The sequence below is a fragment of the Filicampus tigris genome, chromosome 3, assembly GCF_054856515.1.
Source record: "Filicampus tigris isolate MCC_2025a chromosome 3, RoL_Ftig_1.0, whole genome shotgun sequence".
NCBI lineage: Eukaryota > Metazoa > Chordata > Actinopteri > Syngnathiformes > Syngnathidae > Filicampus > Filicampus tigris.
The window spans coordinates 17340539-17356309 of NC_141219.1; the positions used below are offsets into that span (position 1 = coordinate 17340539).

General features: G+C 42.2%; 1 protein-coding gene across 2 annotated transcripts; it reads left to right on the forward strand.

Annotated features, from left to right (window-relative positions):
• Positions 1 to 684: 684 nt before the first annotated feature.
• atxn1l (ataxin 1-like) lies at positions 685 to 14734 on the forward strand. 2 transcript variants are annotated; one of them, XM_086026194.1, is made up of 4 exons: positions 685 to 823; positions 4773 to 5548; positions 5705 to 5944; positions 6669 to 14734. In XM_086026194.1, exons 2-4 carry the CDS (start codon positions 4895 to 4897, stop codon positions 8058 to 8060), a joined length of 2286 nt encoding a protein of 761 aa, XP_085882320.1. In that variant the 5' UTR covers positions 685 to 823; positions 4773 to 4894; the 3' UTR covers positions 8061 to 14734. The 2 variants fall into 2 exon arrangements, with proteins under 2 accessions (XP_085882320.1, XP_085882319.1); XM_086026193.1 differs by having other exon boundaries at positions 4773 to 5944.
• Positions 14735 to 15771: the final 1037 nt, after the last annotated feature.

Below are 15771 nucleotides of genomic sequence, written 5' to 3' on the forward strand. Positions count from 1 at the left end.
GCTATTTAAAAAAAAATGGGGTTGGGGTGGGGCTGGAACAGATTAATGTACGTCAATTCATTTCAATGAGGAAATATGACTTGAGAAACAAGTGTTTTGCGCTACCAGAGTGGTCACAGAACGAACTGAACTTGTATCTCAAGGCACTGCTGTATTAAATAAAATAATAAATAATAGGCTACACATGTACTTTTTTTCTTATGTCATCAAATGACTGGGATCATTTGTGTGACAGTGCAGTTCCCATATACTCTTGGTTTGGCACCAGTGGATTTACAGATTTGTGGTGGTGTTTTTTTTCTTTACAATTTAAAAGGTTTTCATTTCCCCCCGTTTTTAGTCGAAAGCGCTTATTGGCGATACATCCATGCCTTGTCAAGAATTTTTGGGGTTATAATTGACACCGCCCCATTTTTTTTTTCAACGCACTTGAGTGCGTGTCAATTATTTGCGGGATTTTCACTATTCGGCCTGTCCTGTCACTATCCTCGCGAATAACGGGGGTGCCTTATAATGGCAATGACAATTTGATAACAAGCTGGTAATGGACAACGTGACGACCTATGCATCATCCTGAAGAACTCTGTAGTCTTCTTAAATGTTGGTTTTGAATTATGTAACCCAGCAGGGCAGCTAAATGTACAACAAAAACATGAGTCACTTGGAAGTCGATACAATCAACCCGGTGACGTCATCGGTGAGCGCCTCCGCTGGCCTTCGAGATGGGCTCGACTTCTGAGCCTTGATTTTTGTCACATATCGTTCATCTTCTCTCCTTAATTCCACCCCCAACAGCAAAGTCCTTCCGCGATGACAATTGGAGGTAGGTATGCGTTAGTCCGCTACGCCGCTGTGTCTAAGAAGAACAAAGTACGCGTTGCCGTGGCGTTTGTGAGGAGATAGGAATCGAAAAGGAGTGGAGTTGAGTGAGCTAACAGCGTTAGCCGAGCAGCTAACTAGCCGGAACCTCTGTCCAGTGGAGCACGACACGAATAATGAATAACAGGGCTGCGAACTTAACTTTTTAAACACCAAAACACGTAATCACTTTAAATGGAAACGTGGAATGTAACTTGTAATTTCCGCTATATAAAGTGTCAGTACTTAACGGTGTACAGTGCCTGTGCTCTGAAACGGAGTTCGAGTGACTTTTGGGCTCACCGTGTTCCAAGTCCGAACCAGGAAGCCCATCGATGGTGTCTCTGTAACACTATTTACCCCTCAGATAATTGACCAAACTCACGACTAATTGTGCCCTTCTCACGATTCCGCTGCTTGTTAGTTCATGGTGACATCCTCGTTTAAAATGATGCGGCTATGCTTAACAAAATATGTCGAGTTGTATTCTAAGTGTACTTTGAAATACGTCATATTTTCGGACGTGGTTACATAAACGAAAAGTATCGAAGTAATTATATGATGTTGAATTTATGATATGGTAAAAAAGAAACTCATGGTAATTGTCTGATTAGCCTTAACGTTAAATTTGCTTTCACTAAAAACATCTAGCAGAGGTGTTGAGTAACCTTATGGCCCTGTGATTGTAAAAATATGGAAAGCCTTTGAGCATTTTTTCGATATCCATGTACTAGTGCGCTTTTTCCTCACTTGTAAGGTAATTCAGTGCACTTACCAGAAGAACCACTGTGTGTATGTTACTACAGTGGTACCTCTACTTACGAAGTTAATTGGTTCTGGAAGAAATTTCTTAGCTAAAAAAAATTGGAAGTAGAGCCGTGTTTCCCATGTAAATGCCCTAATCCGTTCCAAGCCCCCAAAATTCAGACATAAATGCTTTATAAATCTTAAAAATGCATCAAAACCTAACAAACATGAGCTCAACCACTCAACCACCTTTCCATCCTCTCTGAATTTACTTGGGCCTGCATTTTATTTTGTGCGTAAAGATGCAGAGATCTGTGAGCGCGAGTGCACTCGTGATGGAATCAAAGTTGAGTACCAAATGTTGCTGATGGACATTCCAGATAAGACAAGATAATCCTTTTTGTATGCTCCTGCTACAGAGAGCAAAAAATGTGAACAGTGAACAAGATGTTGTTCATCAGTGTAATTCTAAGTTGAAGTACTAATATTGACGATCAGCTATTGTACCTGGTCATTTACACAGCTGTTACAGTCCATTTTGAATATTTGACATTTATGTACCGTACTTATAATGCCTGCTAATTCTTGCATGTGATACATAACAGTATTGTTCACAAAAATGAGTGTGTAGCGTTCAATACAGTGTCTAAATTATGATGCATTACTTTCACCAAATCACCTGCAGCGTTATGAAATATGACTTTGAACTTAACCTGCTGATGGATTTTTAACAAAACAAATGATGTCTTCATTAGTACTATTTTTTATTTTCCTTTTTCGAAAAAGTCAGTTGCTAACGTAAATACTGACTATGGCAAATTGACGAAAAGGGCAACTAGGGATAGTACAAAAAGGTGGGACCTAACAGTATAGTAACACAAGCCACAGCAAAGCGGAAGAATGCATTCCCACTGACTTTATAAAAATCCTGTACATACAGTTTTTAGCTGCCAACACATCCACGCCGGTCACTAGAACGGAGCCTGCCAGGGGACATCACAAGAATATTTAAGATTGGTTTATAACGCAATACTATTGCGTTTTATTGAAAAACGTTTGAGTTGTAATGCAATATGATTTCAGTGTTTATTGTGTTATTTCACAATAAAAGAATTATTGCAAAATAAGCCAAGGTTATTTTAGGAGGAAACGACTTCCACTTTTGGGTTGTACGGCGACACTGACATAGAGTTTTACGCTCAAGAGACTTCCCAGTCCCAGACAAGGGCATACTTCGCATACAAAGGCAGAATAAGATATGTAAATGTTAACAGTTAGTTAACAAAACAAAATTGCTATCAACCTTTTGCCTACGTCCAATACATATCGTATCCCGGATTGGACACACAAGATAGGCAGGTCGTGTTTCTGTCAGTCTGTGAGTGAAATGGCATCCTGTGGGTTTTACATGGTATTACATGTGGTGAACCACTAGAGGGCAGACTATGCCTGTGCAATTTTTCTGCACGCACATGACAAGTGTTGTATAGGGAGTTAAAGGCGGCTCCGCGGTATCGCAAAAGAGAACAGTGGTCTTGCTTTTTAAAAGAACCCAACATGTCTTGACCCGATTACGAGCGATTAGAGGGGCGGACGAAAACCCGGTTCCGTCCTTGCTTCACATACGAGTTGTATTAATAAAGTTTGCCACTTCATTTATTCTTTTTATTTTACACACTGCCCCTAAGAGGCCAAGGCGTGCACAGGATGAACCGCTGCTATTCTGGAAAACAATGAATAATTGTGATTATTAATCGTGATTTCAATATCAATAAAAAAATAATTGGCACTATTATTTTTTCCATAGTCACCCAGCTCTAGTGGTAATGCCTGAGAAAAACATGCTTTTTTTGTATACTCAACAGTTCAGATCTGGTGCAGGATTGTTGTCTTCACCATGGTGGATAAACAGCAGTGCCAGTGACATCATTGTGATAGCATCATCTTTTACTGTCCGTGTATGATTCATTCCAACCCCTAAATTAAATAAAGTCATCATGATGGCCATTTAGTAAATGTACCTAGGGCTGTGTGATATGACCTCAAATCAATATCACGATAAATTGGGCAGTTTTACCTCGATAACGATTAAAGCACGATAAATTCCCCCTGCGGATCACTATATATTTATGCCATCTGAAAATAACTTCAGGAAATGCATAATGACCGGCTTTTCATTGATTTATTGACCAACTGGCACACTTTACTTTCAATGAAATATAAAACACTAATAAACAATTGCAAATATCTACTGCCAAATACTAGGTAGACAATGTTTTACATCTTTTTAACAAACATTTTAAATGGTGCCATGGCCCATGTGCAAAAATGACAACTTAACACTGATGATTCAAAGCAAAAGTGGCTTAACTTGTCAGTTGTTATGGTGACAAGGTTCTCTTCTTTGAGGTCCCATGCAGAGAACATCAGTCTCGGGTCATGTGCGATCATCTCTCCTATTTTATCATCAGGAAAATATGCTGTCTGTCTCGAGCACTCTGGTGCGCATTTGCCACTCTTCGTCCAAAGCACAGTCAGGCTCATGCAAATGGCTCCGTTCTGGGCTGATGTCTGGACGTGGCACTTCTCGAACCTTGCTTCTCACTTTGAGCTTTTGCACATCTTTGAACTCGACAGCGTGGTTGTGCTGTAGGTGGTGAAAAAGGTTGGACGTGTTGCTCTGAGTGGTAACGATGGTTTTCAGACACACTTTGCATTTCGTGCTCAGCATCTTCTTTATTGAACCCAAAATATTTCACAACAACAGACGTCGAATTTCTTTTCGGGACAAGCGCGCGATCAACTCGACTAACGTTGCTTTGTCTGCAGCTGTGTCAGCCGTTTCTTCCTTTGAACCATCAGCCATTTCTTAATTGTCCGTTTCTCTTCTTGTTCAGACTGGATGGGTGGACTCACGTGACTACACATGCTGTGCGTACAGGGGAATGAACATAGCCGACCAGCACACACAGTCAAAACAGACAAAAAAGACTTTTATTTTCTTTTTTACGAAAACACAGAATTTACAGACATAGGCAAAATTACGTCAGTTATTGTCGTAAATTTTGGTTCCAGTAACTTTTCGGTTCATCGCCCAGGCCTAAATATACCCCGAGAGAAAACATGATTTTTCTCTCCCGCTCATGTCTGCTTTGTTTTTCCCTCAGGAGAGCTGCCAGCGCAAGTCAGCCGGGGGATTTCAGAGTTGGTGCCTGCGCGGCCCGACTGGCTTGTGAGTGTCGGCTCCTGCGACGTACAGTGAATTTACTTTGTCGGTCCCAGCGTCGCGATGAAACCGGCTCAGGAACGCAACCAGGAGTGCCTGCCTCCTAAGAAGAGGGACCTTCCTGTTAGTAACTGTGGCGGCGCGGCAGGGACACCAGCAGTGGGGTCTGCCGTTGAAAGAGGAGCAGGGGGTGTCGGTGCCAGCGGCGGAGGAAGTGCTGTTGGGGAGGATGAAGTGGGCTCCGTCCCGAACTGTGGAGCCAACAGTGACTCTCAGGGAGGCCCTCCGTCCGGGGAGTGGCTGCGAGCTCAGCCGGGACTTCACTACGGCGTGGACACTTCTGAGGGCATATCAGCAGTACCAGTAGACCACTGCAGTATGCTTTATAAAGTGGCTCTACCGTCTGTTACATACTCCCCCACCAGTCCTCACACAGTGTTAAGCCACATCTCTCCAGCCTACCCTGTACACTCGCCCCTCCTGCAGCACCCGGGCCTTCCTTATCCTCCTTTGGGCTACGCGCAGCTCCCTCATTCCTCCCTCCAGTTCGTCGGCTCGCCATATGCAGCGGTACCGTACGCTTTACCCCCCGGCTTTGTCCCCGGTTCGCTAATCTCCCCGTCGGCGACCATCCCTCAGGCCCACGCCGTGTCGCACCTCGTCCCTTACCAGTCTGTCATACAAGAAGGTGTGGTCTCCCTGCCTCCTCAGGCTCAGGTAGCCACTCATACCTTTGCCAAAGTTTCTGCATCCGGCGGCGTCCCGCTGATGCTGCCTTCAGAGCAGGCCGCCCAGCAGCACCTCGGTGCTGTCGGTGTCATGTCCGCCGCAGAGCTCAGCTCGCGGGGCATGCCGCTCTTCTATCACCCCCAGGGTGCTGCCAGAGCCGCCGCCGCCTCCAGGGACACGCACTGCGTGCATCAGGAAAAGGAGCCAGAGATAAATGGAGGGGAGAAGGACCAGGGGGGCAGGGAGCTCGCTATGGACTCCTCCTACCCCGTCAGGAACACGCGTGTGCAGCAGGCAGCCGCCATCCCTGCGGCGCACGAGCCCAGCCACAAACGCCGGCTGAGCTCCCCCGGACATCGCAGCACTCCAGACAGTGACCTGGAGGTGAGTGTAGGACACATGTATCATCTAAAATGACACGCTTCCATTATGACTCAGACTCCATTCTCAACGCTTTGGTTAAGATAATCCTTTATCCGTCAAGATATTTAACTTCCACGTCCATCCGTTCACTTTCTATATTGCTCGTTGGGGTGGTAGTGGGTAGCGCGCGTCCCAGCAGTCTTTGAGTGAGTGGACACCCTGGACGTCAGCAGTCAATCGCAGGACACAAACTGCCATTCACACTTACAATCCACCTTTGTGCAATTTCTAGTCTTCAATGAACCATGCATGTTTTGATGATGCTGTGAGCAGGGTCATGGACACGTTCACATCGGAGGATGTCCAGGGGGCCTTCCAGAAGTTGTTGGAATGATATAACAAGTGCATTGCAGCTGGGGGGGGGGGTGCTTTGAAGGGGGCTAGAGTTTAGTGCTTGTCTGAGGAAAAAAAGGATCCCTACGAAAAAAGTCTCAAAACTTACTGTAGGCATAAATGTGCACCTGCATAAATATACAGTACCTGCACCTCACGTGCTTACGTTAATGTGCGTAACAATACAAAATTATTTTTATTATATTACTCAATTAATGGATGGGATGATTGGTAGAAGGCTCTATTGTACGAATACAAAAACCCTACTTTTGAGGCATATCTTTTATTTTTGTTTTTTTTAATTAGATATGATTATTGATATATATCTTTTTTTTTTTTTTCTCTGTTCCAGGTGCAGCAGGTGGTTGGTAGTTTGGCTTCCTCCTCCTCTTCCAGCCAAGGTGTCAGCGGAGGGCGTAAAGAGGTCTCCTTCGCCCCCTTGAATCTGTCGCAGAATGTCCAGCGAGCCAGAGATGTCCACGGAGAAAACCCGGCTCTCGCTTCTGCCCACTCCGGGTACCTGGGCCAACCTGTGAGCTACGGTGAACCCAGAGTGAGCGGACTGCAGCAGCAGCAGCAGCAGCAGCAACAACAACAAGCGGGGCAGCCGGCCCACGCTGTCATGCTAGCCAATGGGCAGCCGGTGCTAGTCCCCGTGGAGTATCACCCGCAGCCTCAGCAACAGGCTAATGACGGCTCTCCTAAGTCCTCCTTTAAAGCCACAGATCCTTCAGGCCGAGTGTGCCTCCCCGAGAGGGCCGTGGGTGAGCCGGTCGTACCCCAGCAGCAGCAGCAGCAGCCTCCTGCTGAGGTGACCCAGGCCTTAGCTCCCAGCGCCATCCCCAGCTCGGGCGCCGGCAACCCGTCGCACTTCATGAAGGGCGCCATCATCCAGCTGGCCACCGGGGAGCTGAAGCGCGTGGAGGACCTGCAGACTCAGGACTTTGTCCGCAGCGCCGAGCTGAGCGGGGGGCTGAAGATCGATTCTAGCATGGTGGTGGACATCCGCGCCAGTCAGCAGAGGCCCGGTCTGGTGACGCTGCACTTTACTGTGGGGGAGCAGCAGAGCAAAGTGACCATCGACGTACCCCCCGAGCACCCTTTTTTTGTGTTTGGCCAAGGATGGTCGTCTTACAGCCCGGAGCGCACAGCGCAGCTTTACGGCCTGGCCTGCCATCAGATGCAAGTCGGGGACGTGTGCGTGTCCATCACGCTGCAGCAGCAGCAGCAGCAGCCGGCGCAGCAGAAAGCCGCCACGCAACACCACCATCCCCAACAGCAGAACGTGGCCAGGACGTTGAGCAAAAGCGCTTCCGCGTCCGAACCCGTTCACCAGCTCATGGGGCCGCCCGCCCCGCAACACCCGCGCCCTCAGGCTCATTTCAGGACAGAGCGCGTGCACAGAGACAGGCCCAGGGAGGCCGAGAAAGACGCGGCCGACAAGGAAGAAGCCGCACACCACCCCGAGCCCCACGTCAGACCGAGTCGGACCTCAGGCGAGCAACCCAGGAGTCAGAGCGGCTACCAGTTGCACACGGACGCCTCTGCCTTGGCGGGTGCCGCCATGGGGGCCGTGCTGGGTGCTTCTCAGAGACGCTGGTCCTCACCTGGCCTCCAAAGATACAGTATGAAGGGAGAGCACGGCGCCTGTCCACAGATCAGCACCTCTGGACACATCCGGCCCTCGTTTATTCCCCAGGAGGTCAAACTGTCCATTGAGGGACGCTCGAACGCAGGGAAGTAGCAACGATGTTACGTAGCAATTAGGGCTGAACGATTCATCGAATTCTAACCGACATTGCAATGTAGAAGAACTCATTTTTATCCAACGTAGCATCCGCAGTCATGCTTTCGTGAAATAAAATGCACACATAGTAACCTTGCCCAGCACACTCATTATACAAGCAGGAGCAATTATAAGTACATAGCACTTAGTGAAGCTTGATTTACTGGATGATGCCTTTTCTTAACCGTTTGTTTGCTTTTATCAATTCCCATTTCTGGTGATCAGTTATCACAGACGGCCAACGCCATTTTGCACAGACAATCTGGCAAAAACTGCTCGCCAACTAACAATTTATTTATTCAGCTCATATCTAAGAAGCACAATGACTGGAAAAAGATACCGCAATCTCTTAATTCTTCACATGCACAAAGACAGAACTGATCAACTATCTATTAGCAAGTGCAAAACAGCAATGATAAATACATTATTTGGGGAAATTTAAATTGCTTTTATTACAGAACTTTACGCTCCAAAAATTCAAAAAAAATCTGTATTACCTCAATTTTATCCACCACTTTTTTATGGAAGGAACATATTTTGCCAATAAATAACACCAACAAGCACAAAACAGCACCACCAAAAATGTCAAGTTTCATTACATTGAAAAAATATTAAAGAATTCAAGTAAACACTGTTATAAAAATCTCCTCAGCAAAAAATATAGGAGAGCTAAAGGAAATAATCATGGGTAAAGTTCAGTAGTAAAAATGATTTAAATTTCCCCCAACGATGCATTTCTTTATTATTTCAAACACACGAAAGAAGACTTCAAAGAATAATCACATATTAAATCACAACACTGAGGGTAGAAAAAAAAAAATGCAATTCGATTACTTTTCAATATCGTTCAGCCCTAGTGGAGGAGAACCCACTGTGGAGGAGACCTGCTGCGGATGGAGAAAAGAGTGTGAATGTAGCCTGAGAATGTTGAAGATTTTTTGCACATCCAACAAGAAAAAAAAAAAAAAAAAATCTTGTTCTGGCTCCGCGTCGCTTGCCCCAAGGGAGAAGTTTGTAGTTTCCAGGAATAGTCCTCGTTGGCTGCATTTCTCCTCCCTCTGTCACCACTTCCTCACTGGAGGTCACCATCTCATTGGGAACGCCCCTGCTTCCTGATTGCAATGCACTCGGACTACTCCAGCTCGCGTTTGGAGCCCTCTAATCTTTCATCCATTCCTGACTGCCGGCGTCAGTTACGCGACGCCGACACACAAAGCGCGGCACGTTCCGTCGCTCGTCTTACAATCCAACTTGTGAAGAATCAATCACGCCCCGTTTTTGTCCACTAACACTTCTCCATGTGTGTGTGTTTGTCTGGTTGTGTGTGTTTTGCTTAAGTACAACAAACTGGAATCAGTGCTTTGTTCATTCCAGTATCATTAGCGAGCCCCCCCCCCCCCCCCCCCTGCCCCCACTCATCTCCTTAATGTACCTCAGAGACCTCCTAAAACAGCAGACTGGGAACTTCGGGAATAACCCAGAGAATCACGTTAGCCTTCGTCTCGAGTCTGTTCATTTACCAAAATTGAAGCAATAGAGCCCACTAGCGGGACTATCCTCATCGGATATTTTTTTCCCCCCAAAAGTCCCTCTTGTCTCACCCCGACTTTAAAAAGTGATGCACTATTCCCGTTCTCCATTTTCTAAGCTTGTTGATCTCGCTGATATTTGATCACACTTTCGTCTTGTGTTTCATCTTTACTTTGTCACTGACCTTTTGTCTCGCAGCACGCAAAGGGAATATGTTTGGAAAACTGACGTGCATTTAAAAAAAAAAAAAAAAAAAATCTGTTTACAAATTAGCCAAGTTGAATGCTGCAGTTTCCTTGCGCTCACTGAAGATACAAGTGCAATTAGAAGACACAGAAACACAAAAGGTTTAGTAATCAGGCGACACATCACACACACGCAGACATTCCTACTGAAAAACAAAAAACTTTTTGGAAAGTTGAAAGTAACTTAGGCTTTTTTTAATTTTGTATCATTTATTGTCTGGCTGACTTGCTTTGTGTTGTGAGCAGCAAATGTACATGCTAAAATGTCCGCCCTCGTCCCCCCCCAAAAAGTAATCTACAGGGTGTCTCTTAAGTCAGGACACATTCATATACAGTATTCATTTAATTGGCGTACAGTATTCACGCAGGATTTTTTGGGTGGGTAGCCTATTTTCTAACAAATAAAAGTAGTGCATTGGTGCCATCTTTGTGCCAAAGAACTGTGTTAAAGAGCGGGTAGGAGGTTCATTTAGGCATTCATAGCCCTGTCTAATTGCAAAAGGAGTGTTTTGCCGCCATCTTGTTGCATATATGGTCAGTTACTTAAAGGGGAAAAATCAACCCAATCACATTTTTTTTTCAAGAATATGTTCCCAGCAGGCACGCTAGCTGAAACATTCCGATTAATATTTTGTTTGTGGAGTATGAGTTAAGCAGCAAAATCCACCCCTTTTATAGACATCTCAGGGGGTGACCATTTTGTCATTTCTGTTGACTGAAAATGGCATCACAACTGCTCACGGCTCAGCTTCAGAAAACAGGTCAGCCGTGATTGGTCCTTACCTGAGCCCTGAGCAGTTGTGATGTCATTTTCAGTTGACGGAAATGACAAAATGGCCGTCCCCAGAGATGGCTAAAAACGGGTGGATTAACTCTTATTTCACAAATGCAATATTTATCAGAATGCCTTGTTTCAACTAGTGGGCTTACATAGAACATAATCTTGAAAAAAAATATGGGGTTGACTTCCACTTTAAAGAGTGAGGGAGCACTGTATTAACATCGTTGCTATAATTTCCAACATTTGTAAAGCAACATGTCGATGCATTTTGCAAAAATCAGGTAAACTTGATGCAATAACTCAGTTATGTGTCCAGACTTTCAGGACGCCCTGCATGAGGGGTTTTGACGATCTTAGCAATATGACTGCTGTTTTTTTTTTTTTTTTAATTTACAAACACGTCTTCTATGCAGTAAACACAGTACGAGCGCTCAGCCGATTGCGATTTTGCTCCACCGTTCTTCTCTCTGCTTGTCATCGCGGATGTTCAGCAGCGGCTGGGCAACCCGACCTGCAGTAAAATATCTGCTCCCGCTTGCCATGCAATCCTAAAAACAAATAAAACCTCAGAGGAACTCTTTAGAAAAGGCCAAAAAACATTTTACTTAAATATGTCCGTAATATATATTCCCAATCTTTATTGAGCTAAGGCACATTTTACATGGGAAAACTCACGGACCACCATTAAACAAAAAAAGTCAAAAAGTTTACTGAACTCATCGAGGGATGTTGGGCTTTTGGGATTCATTTCAGGATGGGTTTAAAATGCAGTAAAGCCGTTACCGGTGAACTTACTTTGACCTCCAAACATTTGAATGCACATGTCCAACTATTGTTGGGAGTGTTTCAGAACTAACAAGAAGTTCAATTGCAAAATTCATAAATGGCCCAATACATTTCCTGTTTCCACTACAATTGGACACACCTAGAGGACATTTTAAGCGTCACAAGTGTCTACAACACGTTCCATCTGAGATTTTCTAATACAAACGGGGCATAAATTCCCCAGACAAATGCCACTGATTTGCATGTCAATAGAAAATAATTTAAAGTCAATTTTTGTCTTTTATTTATTTTTTTTATTTTTTTTATATGGTTTACGTTTTTTGGGGCAGGTAGCAGAAATGCTACCCTGTGCCGCCGCACATATCGTACATGCCAGAATCCACCACTAGTTTAGAAAAGGTCTCATTAATCTCACTTTTAAAGTGCATTCACTTTTTGTGACTAGCATATCCTAAAATAAAGATCTTGTTTTAGTTTACTTACTCAGTGTGAAATGGGCCTGCTTAACTGAAAACAAATCCTGTTCAAACAACGCCTGTTCCAAATTCCACTTATATGAATGACTACTCAACAGATGGAAACACAGATTAATTGAAGCTTCTGTCATCCAGCGGAAGAATTTTAGTTGTATCAAGAGAGACATTATTGTAGTCACAAAATTATTTTGGAACCAATTAAGTGAAATCAGATTATTTTCTAATCTCTCACGGCATAAAAATCAACAAACGGATTAACAGACAGGAAGGGGTGGGGGGGTTGCAAGGAATTTATCTGTATTTTTTTTATTTTTATTAAAAACTGTAAACTAAATACGACTTGACTTTAGACAATTATGCTAACAGGCTAACAAAATCATGATTCTTGTAGGACTTTGGAAAAACTAAAATCACGCCTGTTAGGGGAAAAAAAATCCCCAGATGATTTAGAACTTTATTAGTGTCAACAATCACGAGGTTTTAAGCCATTTCAGGGCGCGAGCAGTGCCGCCTATGTCTTTCCCTCTTGGCCAGCGGGGGGCACTCCGTTATGTTGTTATAGCGCCACGCCAGCCTTTTGTGTTTTGTTTTTGGGCCGCTTGTGTTGACATGGCTGAAGGTGTGTTGCTGTGAGTTCTTGCACTAATGTCCCCTTCTTGGTAGTATTTGCCGCTTTAACTTGAAGAGTCACAGGACGGAAATCCCGGGTTTGCGTGTCGTCATTGTTGTGTATGGAGCATTTCTTCGAGATCCTTCGTATCCAGTTTGGGGTCTATGTACTAGTATGCACTTTGTCCTTACTAGTAGTAAGTTACTAGTGAAGCAAAACTGTGCACTCGTTGACATCGGCGTGCTACTAGTACTATTATTGAAGCGCTAGATGTTAACTTGTAGAATTTTACAATGTCACTCATGCACTAGTAGGATAATAAATTAATGGAGTAAGCCATTATAGAATTTTTTTTTTGCAGTGCACTAGTTTTCATTCATAATTAAGCGCACTAGTAGGATATGAAATAAATGCTCACACAGTTTGCCGTAAAGCCGTTTGAGCTTGATGTCCTGTTTATGGTCCATGTAATAGTATACATTTTTTGTTTTAAAAAGGTTTTTTTTCCGCTCCTAGTGGCTTTCCTGGCCCACTAGTATAAATTTATAGTTTATTTATTTGATAACCTTATTAACTAAGTTACCTCTACGAGGTATCCAAATCAACGCTGTTGGAGTGTGGTGCTCGTGGGCAGAAGTAAAGGTTAAAGTGAGAAGTTTTGAGAATAGTTTCTAGGAGAACAATATAAGATGGCTGACTAATCATTTCGTTCAACCCTTGTATTTTACAGGATAAGAATTGTATTTAAAGATCAAAAAAAAGCTATAAGAACAGTCTTTCAATCTAAATATGCTTTCTATTTGCAGTAATTCCAAGATTTTACTCAGGTAAATATCTGTTAGCAGTCGAAAATTGTGACTAATCACGATTAACTCATTCAATCCCTAATACATTTATGTCTTTTCACAATTCAGCCATTCAATCCCAGGAATTTATTTATGTTTATTTTTTTCTATTTTTTTTCAAACGTTAACCAAAATAGGGTCTGAAAATGCTTGGTACTGAATGAGTTAATTATGTAAAATTGTGTTTAATTTGTATTAGTTAAAAATTGATCGCATGACATCACTAATATATATATATATATATATATATATATATATATATATATATATATATATTTTTTTTTAGACATATAGAGAGAGAGAGAAGGAGAGGTCAACTGGTTACTAGAGAGGCAACACTAGTTGACATCAGCCTCTACTAGTATTACTACTAATGAGGCCTTAGATGTTAACCAGTAGAATTTTATAATGTCTCTACTCTCTAGCACACTAGTACAATATTGAAGTTTAAGGGTTTATTCTGTATGCTACAAGTGTGCTGAATTGCTAGTGAGGACAAAGAGTGCACTAGTACATGGATCTCAAGTTGAATCTGGAATAAATGGCCAAATTGACCACAATTGTTTGATGCCTTAACTCCCGCTTCGTACAATGTGTGTGAGAGTGGTGGTGGACTTCCCAGAGGTGAATTTTGAGGATTGCTACCATGTTGACTTTAAACGAGGGTGGGAAAAAAAGAAATGGAAAGAAAAAAAAAAAGCAGAACGGTTTCAAGTTTTAAAGATGTATTTTTCCCAATTTTGTTGTACTTATTTTTTTGGCACAAGATGACACTGCTTTGTATGTGAAGTTGTGATGTGTAACTGCGGAAGAGAAAAACAAAAAAAAAAATGTAAGTTTTGTTTTTCTTTTCCAAAATGCCTAAATCTGCAAAATATATGCAAAGATGTAAATGTAACATTCAATCCTCAAGTATAATCCAGGTCGTCTGAATTTTTGTATAGTGACTTTTAATATCGTATGGTCGTACCGATATGTATTGATCTTTTATCAGAAGCCTTATAGAGTTGTCCACCCAAAGTGCACCCTTAGAACTACCCTACACCTACCTGAATTTAACAAAGCATTAATATTTCTATTTTGTTGCTTTTTTATTATTATTATTATTTGTACCCTTTATTGGATAAATTAGATTTGTACTGTATATTTGTACCTCTGTGAACTACTTAGGCTGTTTTTTGTTCTTTATTTTTGTTTGGTTATTTGAATTTTATGTACTTTAAGGACACAAAGATATTGTATTTTTATTGTTACAGCTAACTTGGAGACGTTGCATTCAACATGTTAAGTCGACAATATAATATATATATATATATATATATACATATATACAAATATAAATATAAACTATTATCAAAATTGTGTGCTATGTATTTCTTTGATTTATTTGTTGTGATTTTCTTTATCCATGTACGCAAAAGGCCCATTTGTAACACATAGTCTTCTTCACAAATCTGTTAGTGAGCACTTCTTTGCCGAGATAATCCATCCACCTCACTCAGTCACTGATGTCGTGTAGAACACGGATTGTGCACTGCGATAACACTTGTACCTCACATGCGTAATTTGTTTTATCATTCAAATTTTAACTGATTAATAGATGGGATAATTGGTCAAATAATTGACCTCTATGAATTTTTTTAGGCCGAAGCAACACAGACATTTGGCAGAATAGAATGTCACTATCTGATTAATCGTTTGATTAATTCAAAATTATATATACGGTAATGAATAATATAACTTATATTTTTTGCTTCCTTAACAACAATGTACTGCATATGAATTACAGGCAGAATATTTGACTGTTCTACAATACTTTGTCTTTAGTATTTGTTACTTGACACGGAGAGAAATATCAGCTAATGTTTTGTTTTGTTTGAACTTCTTTATCTTTGTCTTATGTTAGTGTGTAAAAAGAACTATAAATAATAAAAATCTGAGCTAGCATCGGCAAATTAAATCAGCTGGGCACAGATAAAAATGTTCAAAAGCTGCAGCCCTTGACAAATTTAAAATCGGATTGGTTAAAGTCGAGAAACACTCCTACGGGTAACACGGTTCAGTGTACAGCAGTGCTACTCAATTATTTACGAAGAAATCATTTTGCGCCCCCTAATTCAAGAAAACTTTATTCATATGTTTTTTTTTTAGTCTGTCACGTGCATCGATTAGTTTCGAATAAAATGATTAAATATATTAAAACGCCACTACCATCTACTGGACTGGTTATGCACTTACACTTCATATTTGTATTGCAAAAAAAAAAAAAAGCATGTAATACTCGCCACACCGTCACCCTGCATAATCAGACGTGGCCACCACTAGCCCTCTGTGCTATCGCTGTGTGCTCATGACAAAGAATAAAAAAATGAAAATTCTCGTAGTAAAATCAGTTT